General features: G+C 62.7%; 1 protein-coding gene and 2 non-coding genes across 9 annotated transcripts; all 3 read left to right on the forward strand.

Annotated features, from left to right (window-relative positions):
- The first annotated feature begins 710 nt into the window (after positions 1-710).
- TRNAY-GUA (transfer RNA tyrosine (anticodon GUA)) lies at positions 711-799 on the forward strand. The gene is given in 2 exon segments: positions 711-747; positions 764-799. It is a non-coding gene; the product is annotated as a tRNA-Tyr (tRNA).
- On the forward strand, positions 712-15864 carry AGBL5 (AGBL carboxypeptidase 5). Of its 7 annotated transcripts, none has more exons than XM_055122634.1 (17): positions 712-913; positions 2869-3126; positions 3247-3418; positions 3655-3818; positions 4277-4454; positions 4577-4755; positions 4958-5417; positions 5831-6000; positions 6300-6435; positions 7138-7340; positions 7670-7875; positions 13419-13520; positions 13628-13780; positions 14416-14639; positions 14890-14936; positions 15288-15418; positions 15726-15864. In XM_055122634.1, exons 2-16 carry the CDS (start codon positions 2915-2917, stop codon positions 15334-15336), a joined length of 2655 nt encoding a protein of 884 aa, XP_054978609.1. In that variant the 5' UTR covers positions 712-913; positions 2869-2914; the 3' UTR covers positions 15337-15418; positions 15726-15864. The 7 variants fall into 7 exon arrangements, with proteins under 7 accessions (XP_054978609.1, XP_054978608.1, XP_054978606.1 ...); XM_055122633.1 differs by lacking the exon at positions 712-913 and adding an exon at positions 1623-1761; XM_055122631.1 differs by lacking the exon at positions 712-913 and adding an exon at positions 1786-2262.
- On the forward strand, positions 1137-1209 carry TRNAA-AGC (transfer RNA alanine (anticodon AGC)). The gene has a single exon. It is a non-coding gene; the product is annotated as a tRNA-Ala (tRNA).
- Positions 15865-15900: the final 36 nt, after the last annotated feature.

The following is a 15900-nucleotide window of genomic DNA, read 5'->3' on the forward strand; positions in this document are numbered from 1 at the left end:
ACCCTCGGCCCGCCGCTGCCCGTTCGGGCCCGAACCCCGCGCGGGCGGACGCCCCGGGCGCCCGGAAAGAGGCCGAGGTGTGGGCGGGGCAGGGGCCGGCAGGGGCGCGCGGGTGGGCAGCGGGCGCCGCCGGGGCTGCCCGCCTCGCCGCCTGCAGCCCGGCGCTGGGCATCTCTCCGGCGCGGGTCGGGACGGAGCGATCCCCGACACCCGCGGGCCCGGCGGCGAACGGCATGCCCTCCGTCAGCCCGGGGGTGGGCTTTCGTTGGCGCCCCCCAAAAAACCCGGGGGGCGGCGGCGCAGAGAGGGCGAAAGGAAGCCGCGGGCTTTGCAAGGGGGCCTTGCAGCCGGCTCGCTGCAGAGCGCGGCGTGTGTGCGGGGCGCAGGCGCTCCGAGCACCCCCCCACCAGCCCGACGGACCCCGGGGCGCGGGCGCGGGGGTCGGCCGGGGGCGCTTCTACAGGTTTTAGCGAAGAGCAGGGAGACGCGGGGCGACCGACGGTGGTGCCCGTGTTCTCTTCGTCCGGGGTCGGGCGGCGGGTCCTTGGCTCGCACTTCCTCGCCGGTCTCCTTTGTCCAGCGCGGTCTGCAGGGGCTGGGCAGGGGCGCGCCTCTAGGAGGTGGGGGCCGAGTACCCGGTGCCTCGAGCGCGCGCAGCCCGGCGTCTGGAAGCTTTAGAAGGGCATCGGTAGCCACCGGCAGCAGCGGGGCCTTCGATAGCTCAGTTGGTAGAGCGGAGGACTGTAGTGGTTGAGCCGTGGCAATCCTTAGGTCGCTGGTTCGATTCCGGCTCGAAGGACTTCGTACAACCTTTTTAGCCCGTCGCTGAATTACGCTTCCCGGCCGGGAGACTTCTTTACCCAGGCGCTGCCTGTGAATTTGCCATGAGCGCTGCAGATGTTGAGTGAAGCAGGTATGTACTGAGGGGTCGAGAGGGGAGCCGCAAGAGTGAGTTTTAAATGTGTTTTTTTTTTTTAAACTGTCGCTCGTGTGTAATGAATGATTATACGCCTGCTTTAAAACCTGTCGCCCCCGGCCGCAGTGATCGCTACATGCCCCGAGTCGCGTCGCTCTTCGTGGTCAGCGGACAACCCGAAACAGCCTGTAAGGCAAAGGGAAGGGACTCGCTCGCAGCTGGGGGATTAGCTCAAATGGTAGAGCGCTCGCTTAGCATGCGAGAGGTAGCGGGATCGATGCCCGCATCCTCCACTCGGTTTTTGCCCCTCGCGGGACGCGTCCGTTCTGAAACCGGGGGGATGGTCTCCGGAGTGGGTGGGTGTTTAGGGTTGCTCGGGGGGTCGCCGGAGCCACTGACGGCCTTCGCACTCGTGTGGCCCTTTTATTTCTCAGGTGCGTCTTTTCCCAGTTCCCTCTGTCGGCGGCGCTTGGCCCTCTCCAGGCGCGGAGGTTGCTAGGCCGTTAACCGTCTGCTCCGGGAGACGCGGGCGGACCCCCTCCCGCCATGCCCGCCGCGCCCGCCGCGCCCGCCGGCCGAGCCCCCCGCGCCCGCTCGCGCCCCGCTACCTGCTCGGGCGCGCGGCCGCCCCCGCGCGCTGGCCAATGGCAGCGCGCCTTACTGGGCGGGTCGCCGGCCGGCGCCGCGGCCAATCGGCGCGGGCCTTCTTGTCTCCTGGCAGAGCGGGGTCCCGGCGCCGCGGCGCTCGGGTTTTGTTTGGGTCCTGGGTGGAGGGCCCAGGTGCCGGGGCCCGAGGTGGCGCCTCGCTAGCGGGAGAGGGAGCGGGATCGCCGGCCCGGAGAGAGGTGAGGGGCTCTGCGTGGAGTGCGGGGCCCCGCCGGCCCCGCCCCCTTCTCAGCCCCTTTCAGCCCCGAGCCCCCCGAACCCCCATCCCGCCCCTTGCCGGGCCCGGCCGGACCTTCCCGCCCCCAGCCCCGGCGCCCCTTCCCCCTGCCGCAGCCGCTCCCCCCTCTACCCCGCACCCCGACCCCCGTAGCTGCCCCTCGGACCCGGGGCCCCGCCTTCCTCCTCCTCTGCGCCCACTGTGAGTTAGCCTCGACCCCTCCCCGTACCTCCAGATTTCCCCCCTGCCCCGGGCCGATGGAGGGGCCTTCGGAGTGGAGGGTCGAGAAGCCCCACGGCCGCCCCCAGTGGAACTCCGCCAGCCACTTTCCCCGGGGCGCTTAGAGCACCCCTTCCTCAGCTACTAGAGTAGCGTTTTCCGGGGCCCCGGGGCCTACAGGCCAGGGGTGGGCTTGGATGAAGACCCTTGCCCTAGCTGGAACTGAGCGGCCGTCTTTATTTAGGTGAGCAGGTGGCTTTGGTTCCGTTTCCCTCGGCCTGGCAGAGGCCACGCTTACCTCTTGTTCTTCCCGAGGAGGCGTAGGTAGTAGCGGAGAGGGAAGAACCAGCCCCTCCGGGCTCAGGAGAGCAGGCGCGCATGCCAGGGGAGGGAGGAACGGGCACTGGGGTCTTTCTGTTCTGCCCTGGATGGGGTGGGGCGAGGGGTCAGGCCAGGGACCAGAGATGCAGCATGGCCCACCTGTGAGGATGGACACGCACTGGCTAGGTGGGGGGTACGCAACTTAGAATTGCAGGCTGCATTTCTCCACACCATGATGCCGTGGAGTACTTAAGCTTGTAATAACCACTCGAGAGTGAAATGGCCTTTTCAGGTTACGGTGTAACATTTATTAATTATCCCCACCCCCAGTGTGTCCCCACCCCCAGTGTGGGAACTCTACTGATCCCGTCTTGTCTGGACGCCTATTTTAGCCTCCTCTAAGAGGGACAGAACCTCTTGCCTCTTAGGACAGGCACACCCCTTCCCTCCCTCCCCCCCCCCCCCCCCCCGGCCTCGAGTAGCCCTCATTTATCCAAAGCTTGTCTTCATGCTGGTCCCGTTTCTCCAGCTCTCAGGGCCAGAGCGGGGCAGGAGGATGCGTCCCCGGCCCCGTCATGGAGCTGCGCTGTGGGGGACTGCTGTTCAGCTCTCGCTTTGATTCGGGGAACCTCGCGCATGTGGAGAAGGTGGAGTCTGTGTCCAGCGATGGGGAAGGAGCGGCAGGCGGGGTGGCAGCTCCCGCCAGCAGCCTTAGCTCCCCCGACTACGAGTTCAACGTGTGGACCCGGCCCGACTGTGCGGAGACGGAGTTTGAGAATGGGAACAGGTAATGGGGGGGCGGGCAGGAGGACTGACCCCTCCCCCAGGTCGTCCTCTTCTGTGGGGTTCACCCCTGCCTCCCGCCCTCCCGCTCCTCGCTCCCCTCCTCCTGTTCCTGCGTCCGCAGGTCCTGGTTCTACTTCAGCGTCCGGGGAGGAACGCCAGGGAAACTCATCAAGATCAACATCATGAACATGAACAAGCAGAGCAAGCTGTATTCCCAGGGCATGGCCCCGTTTGTGCGCACAGTGCCGACCCGGCCGCGCTGGGAACGGGTCCGAGACCGGCCCACCTTTGAGGTGAGTTCTTCGAGAGGAGCAAACGCGGGCCTGGGCACTTTTGCCCCGGAGGGAGAGGCCGAGGCGTGTGCCCTGGGGCAGGGTGTCAGGGTGGGGGCAGCGCCCGCTGGGTGTGGAGGGGCAGAGGGAGGATAGCTGGCGCGGACGCTGAGGGTGTCAGGTCAGCTCCGGTGCTCACGGCCGGACCTTAGTTCTCACCCCCATGGCCTGTTGCCCCTCCCTCCTCTGCTCCTCAGATGACAGAGACGCAGTTTGTGTTATCCTTTGTTCACCGTTTCCTAGAAGGCCGTGGGGCCACCACCTTCTTCGCCTTCTGCTACCCCTTCTCCTACAGCGACTGCCAGGATCTGCTGAACCAACTAGACCAGCGCTTCCTGGAAAACCACCCCACCCATAGCAGGTGCCACCCCCGTCCTTCCTCCTGCCACACCGTCCTGGACCACACTGACCACCTGCCATTTCCAGAGCCAGCCCCCAGGGCCCCAGGCCCAGCCTCAGCACTTCTCTCCTGCCAGGATACGGGGTCCTGGGACTCTGGCAGACGTGTTTCTGTGTGACCGTGACGTCAGCTTCCCTCACTTTCCCTGCACTCATCCACCTGCCCCGTTGCAGTGCCGTCCCGTCCTGCGCGCAGCTCCCCCGCCAGCACTGCTCAGCGCGCCCTTTTCTCTGTTGCGTCAGTGACCCATGCTAGGGAGCCATAAACGGGGGAGCCGCCCTCCGTCATCCTGCCCGGGGCTCTGCACGCTGGCCGGGCTGCCCAGCCTTGTGGTCGAGACCAACGGGGCTGCCGCTGACGCCCACCTCTTGCTTGCCCTGGAGGGTCTTTCCCTAACGGGATGGTTTGCATCCACGCAGCCCTCTGGATACCATCTATTACCATCGGGAGACGCTGTGCTACTCGCTGGATGGGCTGCGTGTGGACCTGCTGACCATCAGCTCCTGCCACGGGCTTCGCGAGGACCGAGAGCCACGCCTGGAGCTGCTCTTCCCCGACACCAGCACGCCCAGACCTTACTGTTTCACAGGCAAAAGGGTAAGTGGGGTCACGGAGCAGCCCCGGGCACCTGGGCGTGCGTGTCCTGGGTCAGACCGGCCAGCTGGAAAGCAGGGGCTCCTGCGAGGCGGCGCTGACGCCTGCTTTCCTCTCCGCCTCAGGTCTTCTTCCTAAGCAGCAGGGTTCACCCTGGGGAGACCCCGTCCAGCTTTGTCTTCAATGGCTTTCTGGACTTCATCCTTCGGCCTGATGACCCCCGGGCCCAAACCCTGCGTCGCCTGTTTGTCTTTAAGCTGATTCCCATGTTGAACCCCGATGGTGTGGTCCGTGGCCACTACCGGTAAGACGCCTCCCCAGTTTTGCTGCCCCGGTAAAGCCCCACGGTCCAGCGGGCGACTGTCTCCAGAGGGACTCCTGGAGGGTGGCGGGGGCTCGCCTTAGTGCCGGTGGTTGGCAACAGACCAAGGGAGGGGCCGGCCTCACTTCCTCCTCCCCTAATGCAACCCTAGCCTCTTGCTTTCTGCATTCCCATTCTCCTCCAGCACAGACTCGCGGGGGGTGAATCTGAACCGCCAGTACCTGAAGCCTGACGCGGTCCTGCACCCCGCCATCTATGGGGCCAAAGCGGTGCTCCTCTACCACCACGTGCACTCGCGTCTCAATGCCCAGAACGCCCCTGAGCACCAGCAGAGTCCCCACCTCCCTCCCAGCGCTCCCCCCGTCGACCTGGAGAAAGCCAGCAGCACTCTGCCAAGCGAAGCGCACCTGGACAGCGCCCCCAGCGGGGAGAACGCCGAGGCCTGGCCACCGCCCGCGCTCGCCGAACAGAAGCCCAGCAGCATGTGGATCGTGTCCCAGCAGGGCACCGAGAGTCAGCACCCAGCCCCCGACGACATCCCCCCCAAAGAGAGTGGGGTCGCCTACTACGTCGACCTGCACGGACATGCTTCCAAGAGGGGCTGCTTTATGTACGGAAACAGCTTCAGCGACGAGAGCACCCAGGTAGGGGTCCAAAGAGTGACACGGGAGTGGGGGCGCAGGCACGTGAGGAGAGGAAGGTCCGGGGGCCGGCAGAAGGAGGGCGACGTGCCGCCTCAAGCTGGGGCGAGTCATGCCCTCGCCCATCGCCCTTGAGAGAGGGCCGGGCTGTGAGCATCAGCCCTTGCTCTGGGTTGGAAGCCAGGGAAGAAGGGAAAGGTGGGACTCCAACAAAGCCACGAGCTTCAAATGAGGTGGAACGGTGCCTTCCAGCACCTGGGAACAGTGTCAGACACCCGGAGAGCATCCCCGACACGCTGCCCGCAGCCCAGAGCAGGGAGGGCATCCACCTGGGCTCCGCCTGGGTCCCCGCTTGCTGTCTCCTTGCCCTGCTCTCTGCCTCATCTTCTGAATCCCTTTTTCTCTCTGGTGAACAGGTGGAAAATATGCTGTATCCAAAGCTCATCTCCTTGAACTCAGCCCACTTTGACTTCCAGGGCTGCAATTTTTCAGAGAAGAACATGTATGCCCGAGATCGCCGAGACGGCCAGTCCAAAGAGGGCAGCGGCCGGGTTGCCATCCACAAAGCCTCAGGGATAATCCACAGGTTGGGCGGAAACTGGGTCTCAGTGGCTGCAATAGAACCCCCCAAGGACTGTGGCTCCCGGGGAGCTGGAGTCGTCTCCGGCCACAGGCTCTCCCGAGTGCTCTTAGCCTCAGACTCGGCCTTTCGGGGACGTCTTGGGCGGGTGATGGAGATTGGCGGCCACTGCTCGGGATCTGCACTGGCTACTTGAGTCCACTTCTCCCCTCAGGGTTTACCGTCATAGAACGCCCTAACCTGTCCCCAGGGCTCTGCTCCATTTCCATCCAGACAGGACACTGACCGCGGTCTCTGTGTCTTAGCTACACACTTGAATGCAACTACAACACCGGCCGCTCGGTGAACAGCATCCCTGCCGCCTGCCACGACAATGGCCGTGCCAGCCCGCCGCCGCCGCCTGCCTTCCCCTCCAGATACACTGTGGAGCTCTTTGAGCAGGTCTGTCTGCAGGAGCGGGAGCCGGGCCTCTCCCTCGTGGTTCTGTAGGCTGCGTGGCACTCCGGGCCCCGCCACAGGGAACTCCCTGCCTGCCTGCCTGCGTCAGCTGCCTCTGGCCTTGGCTACCCCCACACCCCCGCCCCTCCTGGGCTCAGACGCACCCCCTCAGGGTGGATAGAAGCACCCCCTCAGGGTGGGTAGGGGGTTTCCCTTGCACGTGGCCTGCCTGGGTTTTATTCCTGGCACCCAGTATGGTCCCCCAAGCACAGCCAGGAGTGACTCCTGAGTGCAGAGCCGGGAAATCCCCCTGAGCATCACCAGGAATAATTCTGGGTGCAGAGCCAGGAGTAACCCTTAGCATCGCCAGTTGTGACCCCAAAACCAAAAACCAAGCACCCTCTCAGCAGTGGGCACTGACTCCCAGGGTCAAGGGCACCACACGGAGCAGGAGCTGCAGCTTAGAGCAGAGGCGGGCACCTTCTCCTGGGGGATTCCTGCCAGGAGCCAGGGAGGACAAACACCGGCCCCAGCACGATGGCTGAGGCCCCCGAAGGGCAACAGTTTAGGGACCAGCTCAAAACCCACTTGGGGGAATACGTAACCCAAGTGAGGGAGCCCAGGGACCAAGGCAGAGCCCGCCTCGCGGGGGACTGCTCGCCTCCAGGCAGCAGCCGTCTGAGCCCCTGCTGGGCTCTCGCGCAGGTGGGTCGTGCAATGGCCATCGCGGCTCTGGACATGGCCGAGTGCAACCCATGGCCCCGCATCGTGCTGTCGGAGCACAGCAGCCTCACGAACCTGCGGGCCTGGATGCTGAGGCACGTGCGCAGCAGCCGAGGCCTGAGCAGCACCGTGAGCCTGGGCCTCACCAAGAAGAGAGGCGCCCGGACGCCGCCCAAGAACGCCAGGTACGGCCCGCGGCCCCCACCCGTGCCTTGGAGCCCTGCACACAGTGAGCCCCAGGGGCTGCTCAGCTTCCGGGGCACAGGGACAGGGCTCCCAGGGCCAGCAGCTGGTCTGGGGCAGGTGCCCAGTTGAACCACCCTTAGGGCTCCCAGCGCCCCCTCCTGCTGCTGTGCCCACACTGGGTTCCTATTTCACCCCCGCCACCTCCTCCTCCTCCTCCTCCTCCTTCAAGTGGGTCCCTGTGCCCTTTCCCCCAAGAAGGAGCTGTACAGAGCAGCCACCTGGGCCCCGCCGCCCGGACCCAGGGCTTAGTGGCGCTGCTTCTCTACAGCGGGTTGCCCGGCACCGGCCCTGAGAACACCCTGAGCCGCACACGCAGTTTCAGCACCGGCACCAGTGCCGGCGGCAGCCAGCAGGACTCCCCACAGATGAAGAGCTCCCCCAGCTTTCCCTTCCATGGCCTCCGGCCCCCGGGGCTGCCAGGCCTGGGCTCCGGCACCCAGAAGGTCAGCCAGCGGGAGCTGGGCCCTGTCAGAGGTAAGCCAGGCCGGGCGCCCCTGCAGCAGGTGTTCGGTTGTCTGGGGTATTGCTGGGGGAAGTGACGCTCGAAGACACTCGCCTGGCCAAGCACCGAGAGGCCAGTCAATAAACGCAGTTTCCAGCCCAATCGGCAGCTCTCCGGCGCCCCTGCTGTTCCTGCAGCCCCCGCTGCTGTGTGGTGGTGGCGGCACGTGCTGGGGTGCAGGGGGGGAACCCTGGCAGGAGTGGGGCCACACTGAGCCGGGAGGAGGATGGACAATGCGAGGGTCCCGAGGGCTGGCCTGGCTGCTGGCTTCACGGCCTGTTCAGACGGTGGCTTCCAGGCTCCGTTTCCACAGAAGAAAAGTGAGTCACAGCCGCTCATGTGCACCCCAGCACCCCCAGGGTTCGCCAGGAGGCAGATGGCCTTTTGGGAAAGAGAAGGGTTGCGCAGGGCCTTCCCTGGGCAGGAGGGGTGTGGGGAGCTGCCGGACGTGAGCAGAAGCCAGAGTCCAGTGCCAGAGTCCAGTGCTGTCTGAGCTTTGCTGTCTCGGGCCGGCCCACCTGTTGGTCCGCGTGAGCTCTGAGCTCGCCTGCAGGGTGTCCTCCCGCTGTGTGGCCTCCACTTCAGCCCTGAGGCCCACTCCTTACACTGGTCTTCAGTGGGAAACAACATTTTCACACTGGGTTTGAAAGAGAGTGTAAACGCAACAACAACAGAACAAGTGAACAGTGTCCTGCCCCTGTCGAGCGTCCTGGAATAGCGGCTATTTCCAATTTTCTGTGGCAGAAACAGACTTCTTAAAGGTACACTGGCCACAACTGCCGAACTGTTGACCATTGGTGGAGGGGGGGCACGCCCAGCAGTGCTCAGGGTTTACTTCTGGCTCTGCACTCTCACGGGGGACCATGTGAGGTGCTGGGATTGAACCTGGGGCAGCTGTGCACAGCTAGCCCTACCCGCTGTACTGGTGCTCTGGTCCCTACTTGACTCTTAGTCAAACCTGCTGTTCAAGTGTATTTTCTCTTGTCTTGTCTTTTTTTGGTCAGCCTCTTAAAACTCTTGAATGTCATGCCATAAACCCCTCCCCTAACTAGAGAAGGGACACAGGAAAGTGCCTTTCATAGTGTCTGATTGGAACAGGTTTTCAAACTATTTTTAATCATGTTTTCAAACACTTTTCATTTGGGGGCTGAGGGTTTGGGCCACACCTGGTGCTCAGGGGACCATATGTGGTTCTAGGAATTCAAGCCAGCAGTATATGCATGGCGACTGCTTTATTTCCAGTATGTCTCCCTGGCCTGTAATCCTATCCTAGTAACATCCTCCTGAGACCCTCCGCCCCCACCTCTTGCAGTGCTGAATTTTAGCTTTTATTGACAGACCTGGATGGAGTCTGTTTTTCTTCTACTTCTCCAAATAACTGAGAAGTGGGCTTAGCAAGTACCAACGCACTCCTGGTTGAATGACAACAGGGACAGGGACACTGGACAGGAAACACAGCATTGAAGCTTGGAGGGGATCTGGGGGCCCGTCAGATAAACAAGCTCCGCCAAAGACGGTTCCGTTCAAAATGGTTTGAAAGAAGGGCTGGTGGCAGATGGCTTGAGTGGCCAAAGAGATGGTACAGTGTGAGTACAGCGGGTAGCGCTTCTGCCCTGCACGTGGCTGACTTGTGTTAGATCCCTGGCACCCCATATGATCCCCTGAGCCCTGCCAGGAGCGATGCGCTAGGAGTAAGCCCTGAGCACTACTGGCTGAGGCCCCTCCCCCAAAAGCAATGAAACAGAGAGGACAGGGTCGGCCAGCCGGGGGGCTGGAGGTGCGGTGCTGGGTGGGGAGGACCAAGTGCAAGTCGAGTAGCTGGCCCAGAGGGCAAGTGCTCAGAGGCTGGTCAGCCAAGATGACGGATCAGCTGGGCCTCCTTTGCAGGTTCCGCGTGCTCCCATTCCACCAGGCAGACTCGAGGAGGAGTCTGTGGCCTCTGGGGGCTGGTCCATCCTGAGCATGTCCAGGCCTTTCTCCTCATTGTCAGTCCTCACGCAGGAGGGCCCAGCGGTTGGTCTAGCATTTACACTGGATCAGGTGCTGTAAGTTGAGATGCTGTGAAGCACACGGGCCCTGAGTGTGGATCGTGGGCAAATAGCACACCGTCCCGAGTAAGAAACCTGAGCATCTGTGGACCTGGGTATCCTGGGACCGGTGCCCCCCGCAGAGATGGAGGGGCCGCTGTCTGTATGGCAACGACTGTGCGCTAGAGAATGGCCGAGATCGGGCTGCGCAGGAGAGCAGCGTGTGAAGTGCGCGTCGGCAGTGGCTTAGGAGGGCGGCACCACGGGAGTCCAGAGAGGTCAGAGAAGTGGCACAGCTGCAGGCCCCAGGGGAGGGGCCCCGGGCCGGGCAGACTGTTGAGCGCATTCCCTAGTTCAGCCATGCAGGGCTGCCAGAGTGCTCGGGCGGCCAAACCCAGCCAGCCTGCGGAAAGGGGCGTCAAGGTGGATCTGAGAGTCACCCCAACAGCCGGACGTAAAAACCCAAGTGAGAAGCTGTGGGCCCTCCCTTGAATGCACTTCGATTCCGACATACTCAGGCTTGTCTCGGCACCCCAGAGACTGGCTCCAAGACTCGTTATGAACCGGGAAACTGTCTCTTCAGCCGGGGCCAGGAATCGGGTCACCTGAGACAGAGAAGAGGACCAGAGAGAGATGGTGGGCTGACTGCCCCCCACAGTTGCTGGTGACAGTGGCTGCTTTGTCTCTCCGCACCCCTGGTAGGACTCCAGGGCGGGAGCCTGGGAAAGCTCTCGTCCAGCCCGCTCTGTCCTCCATGGCAGCCTTGAGGTGTTTCTCCTGACAAAGGGTCACACACAGGCCCAGGGGGTCTTCCCAAACTGGAAGAACAGGCCGCCTCCCCCACCAATCCAATGAGAAAGCTCTACTTTCCAAGTCCAAAACCAGGGCTGGGATATGACAGATTGCTTCAATTGCCCATTTCTAAGAAAGTTGCCACAAATGTAGCAAAACGATCACATTTAATGGGTGGCTGAGGTTTCTTGGCTAGAACAAAAGTGAGATTGGGCTAGCCACCTGGAAATGTGCAGGGACTATTTTGGTGGCCCGACCAGAAGCTTCTGTCAGGTTCATGGACCTTGTCTGCTCCGTCGCCTGCAGTGCCTCGTGGGACATTTCAGGTGGTCAGAAGTGGCAAACTCGGGGTGGGTGGGACAGGAGGTGGGAGAGCTGCAGGGGGAGCGTCCACCCTAGCCTGCCCGCCAGGCCCACAAGCTGCACAGCTGTCCTCAGGGCTCGGCAGGGGGCCGCACTCTGGGCAGTGGAGAGGGAGGAGCCCCAGGAGGACGAGAGGCAGCCCTCCCTGCTGCCTGTGCCACTCGTGCCAGGGTCAGGCAGGGTCTCCCATTGCACCTTCCTCCTAGTCCCAGAGGTGTCCGTAACTGAAAGCTACTCCCAGCCCTTCCGTCTCCGCAGGGTGATAGGGTGCCTTCCTTGCACGGGGCCAACCCCAGCACCATATATGGCTCCCGGGCCCCTCAGGGGTGATTCCTCAGCACAGTGACAGGAGTCAGCCCTGAGCACAAGCGCATGTGGCCCAAAACCAAAATAAAAAGGAGACACCTGTGTAAAAGCAGGGGCCTTCAGTTACTGCCCGGCGGCCGCTCTGTGATCTGACACTTAAGCCTCAGATCACTGGGACTGCTGCTCTCCACTGGACAGGCCACTCTGGGGAGAGCCACCCTGGTCCACTGCAGAATGGGGGCTCACGGACCCCCCCCACCCAGAAGTGGCACATCACACACTGGGAGCACCTCCTGCTCTCACCCCCAGCTCTGGGCCAGACATTTAGTGACCAGCAGTATGGGCCGTCCTAGAGAAAAGGCGAGGTTTAAGCCTGCCCTGTCCCCGGTAAGACACAATCCAGAGCATAGGACAGAACTGTGTCTTACTGGAGGGCATAGGATGTTCCACCTATGCAGACCACCTTTTCGACCTGACAGTGCTGAGGGCAACCTGGCTCTCCCCCACCACCTGTGCCACCTGACAAGGCCACCAGGATACTGTCCCACACGGCCTCCAGCAGCTGCTTTTGTAGCTGAGGACCAGGAACTGGTGGTTGGGACTCCTCCCTTTGACCTGGCTCTCAGTGGGGGCAGGTAGGCCAGGTCAAAACAAGAGAGGGTCACGCGTGCACAGCGCAGTTCCCAGGCTCCTGGCCCTGAAGTAACTCTCCATTTCCCCACTCGGGCCTCTCCTGACCAGGCCTGGCCTAGCCTGTCACTGGCCCCGGCGTCAGAGCCAGCAGTCGCCTGCATCTTGCCCAGGATCCTGCCTTCTGCACCCTCTTCCAGAGCACACGCCTGTTTGCACCCCCTTCTTAGGATCACTCAGTCTCTTCCAGAAATGCCAAGTTCCAGGTCCCCACTGGCTTGCATGCTGTTCCCCGTCTGCCGGGGGAGGGGGCTTGCCCGGTGCTTGCTTTCAACACACCTTCGTGTTTTCTCAGAGCACCTGAAAACCGGTTTCATTCTCCAGCGGCTCATTCTGCTCACGCTCAGACCCCTCCTGACAGCGCCCCCCACCCTTTGACCCAAGAACAGCCAGGTCTGGACGCTATGTCTGAGTCTCGGGGTGTTTTGACAGAGGCTGTGACTCTTAACTTTTGCTGTCTTGGGGGATCGCTGTGCCAGTTCCTCCTGGTCCCTAAGGGTCTGGGTGTTTTGACTTCGGTGCTAATCTTAGACTCTAATTGGTACCCAGCAGTTCTGCCAAGGCCTCCAAAGTAGAGTCGCTCCCACCTGAGGCTCTGCCTGTCTCCTCACCCTGCTTCCTAGCAATCGTCCTTCCCAGCGTCACCCTGTCACCCCTGGCTGCTGTCCAGGCCAGCACCACCGCATTGGCAGCCAGAGAGCCTCTGCTGTGCTCGCTTGCACAGGGCCCAGCTCATTGCCATTCGAGTAACTGGCACGTGCTGGTGCTGTGATGTGAACTGCCCCACCTCAAGTCAGTCTCCCGTTTCGGATCTGTTCCAGGGACCCCGGGTCTGCCCCAGGGGACCCCACCTTTCAGCAACAGCCCTAACCACCAGCTTCCCCATAGAGGCCAACCCCGGCCCTCACCCCAGGAGATCAGTGAAGCAGCTCATGGTCTCGGGGGGGATCCACCAACCAAATCTGTTTTGTTTTGGGGCTTCATCTGGTTGTGCCCGGGGGCTCAGGGCGCTCAGGGTCCATGCAGTGCTAGGGATTGAACCAGGCCTCCCGCCTGCTAAGCTATACTCAACCTCTTGACTCCAACCCCACAGTGCTCTTAATCAGGCTGACCTTCTAGAATAGCTTCTAGGGCCCAGCGGGATGTTCTGAGATCCTAGAATAAGGGTCGTGGCCATGCACGGGAGAGGGAAGACATTCTGGTGGAGGCAGAGGTTGTCAGAATTGGTTCAGCACAGAAGGCGAGGAGGGAGCTCACAGAGGGAGGTTTCTGACTGGAGATCACCGGGGGAAGAGGAATGAGGGCGACAGTGGCCTCACTAAGCGGCTCCTCTGCAGGACGAGCCGGTGCTGAGCTGGCTAGAGGGAAAACAGGATGTGGGCCGACGGAGAACATTCCAGATCCTGCTAACCGTCCCAGCGTTTCTTCAGGATGCTGGTGTGAGCAAGAAAAGGGGCACACTGACCCCAGGGAGCCAGCGGGGTGGTGATGTTGTGACTGGACCCCCACTCACCTCCTCTCATCTGCTTCTGTCCTATCCACCCAGACCCCCGCGGCCAGGAAAGGAGACGGCGACAGCAGCCGCTGACTCAGCGCCCCACCTCGAGCAGCCTGGCCGCACCGCAAGCTCCCAACCCCAGCCCGGCCTCCTCGCGCAGCGTGGGCCCCTGCCTGCTGCCCAGCTCGCTCAGCGCCTCAGGTCTGTGCCCCCCCGCGCCCGCCCTCCCCTCCACTCAGGCCAGCAGGTCAGGCTCCTAAGCTCAGCGAAACGCCCTCGTTGGCACTGCCAACCTGACGAGCATGTCCCACAGGCCACTGCAGGCCAGGCACATTCTGTCTTCCTGGACACTCCTGATGCCCAGCCGCAGCCCTGGCCAGGAAGCCGGGCCTCTGGGTGAGACCCGCTGCTCTAAGCCCGCTCTCCTCGCATCGCTCACTTTTACAAACCTGAGGCCCCTGCCCACCTGCCTCTGGGAGCTGGCCAGCGGCTTCCAGTGGCCATCACTATGGGCCACGGATCACTCCTGTCCACTCAAACTGAGGCTGCTGGCCCACCTATTAAGTTCTGGAGGGAGTGACTTCTGGACGGTAGATGACTTCCTGCACACAGCCCCCCTCAGCATGTGAGCTGGGGGGACTGCTGACTGGAGCCCTGGCTGCTTCTCGTTCGCTCTGAAGCCTGCCCCCGTCAGAGCAGAGCTGGAGCACATTAGAGCAGGGCAGGGGTGATCACCACCGGGGCCCTTGGGAACAGTTGGGGAAGAAAGAGCAGGTAGCAGGGAGAGGCGGGGATGCAGCTGCACATCTATTACATGCTCTGCCCTGCCCCAGCAGCGACCCAGCCGGTCCGGAGAGCAGCGGTGCCCAGACCCCGGCCCCAAGGAACTTCCGGCCTCCTCTCTACTGCAGGGGCCCACCCTGTCAGCAGCTTCCTTTGCTCTCTAGGGGCTGGCTGCTCGTTTCTGTCTTCAGGGGACAAGCCAGAAGCCGTGATGGTGATCGGGAAAGGCCTTCTAGGGGCGGGGCCTCGGATCCCCTGCATCAGGACCCGACTGCAGGTAACCCGCGAGGGCTTGTCCACTGCAGCATAAGCACCGGTGGCACTGTTGGCTGGGCAGCTGGGGGGTGGCCAGCACTGCTTCAGAGCACCCCGCCCACCAGAGAGTTGCTCGCGCCCAGTGCCCGTCCCAGCAGCCAGGCCTCTTGCTTGCTTCTACCCCCAGCACCCCTGCCAGACTGCCCCTACCTCAGCCTGCCAGCCGTGGCTTTGCCGGCCCTGCCCTTAGCATCTCCTCTTTTTCTGCCCAGAACTGCCCGAGGAGAGTTCCCGCCAGGAGGGGTCCCGGATTCCCCAGGTAACACGTCTGGTTGCTGCTTCCTAGGACTAGTTCCGCTCCCACTCCTGACCCAGCCCGCCCTGGTGGCCGGGCGAGGCACCTGGCATAGGCAGGAGCGGAGGCAGAGGCCCGGTGCCCAGACCCCTCTCGCACGGTCAACGCTGGGTCCTCTTGCCTCCTGGGACTGTCGGCCTGAACCCCCGAGCTCCCTGTGCTCCTGTTTCCCCTCAGCTAGGACAGCACCCACAGGCAGGGCCTCAGCACCTGGGTCAGTCCCTTTACCGCATGTGTGTGCACAAACCAGAAGTACCCCTGAAGCCAAGAGCTCGTGGAAGACTCCAGCCTCTTAGTCGACTCCTGTCCACACAGGCTAGGCCCAGGCTGGGCCGGGGCTCACCGCCGACTTGCAGAGGGATGAGAGGCTCTTCCGGCCCCACATCCCCTATCTCCCAGACCAAGGAGTGCAGTGAGCCGGAGCCGGGACCCCTCTGTGCACCAGGGTGAGCCCGGGACTCAGTCCCTTGCCCCACCTCTTGCTTCTGTCCACCCTGCCCATTCCTGCCACTCAGGGTCATTTCCTTCCTCCCTTGACCTCAAAGACTAAATGTACTTTCACTAAGAATGTAGCCTGATGTTTTCCCTATCAAGGTCTCAGTCTCAACCTCAGGAGACAACAGAAAGACTTCTGATAGGGGTGTAAGGCCTGGGGTGCCGCTCTACCCCACCCCACCGCCCCAGGCCTCACTCACAGAGCAGAAGCAGGACCCGGTTTTCAGGGCCCTGACACCTCTCTCTTCTCTGTTGCAGGCTGCCTCGGGCCAGGCCCCCGCGGCCCCATTCTGCCCCTGCCTTTTCTCCTCTTCCCAGTAGTCTGTCCGACTACCCTACCCGGACTTGTTACAGTGGGGGGCCCTTGAGCCAAGCTGAGGTTTCTTTTGTTCCCAAGTCTCCCCCACTTACTCTTTCTCCCCGGGTTTGATGC

This window comes from Sorex araneus, chromosome X, assembly GCF_027595985.1.
Source record: "Sorex araneus isolate mSorAra2 chromosome X, mSorAra2.pri, whole genome shotgun sequence".
In the NCBI taxonomy this organism is placed as follows: domain Eukaryota; kingdom Metazoa; phylum Chordata; class Mammalia; order Eulipotyphla; family Soricidae; genus Sorex; species Sorex araneus.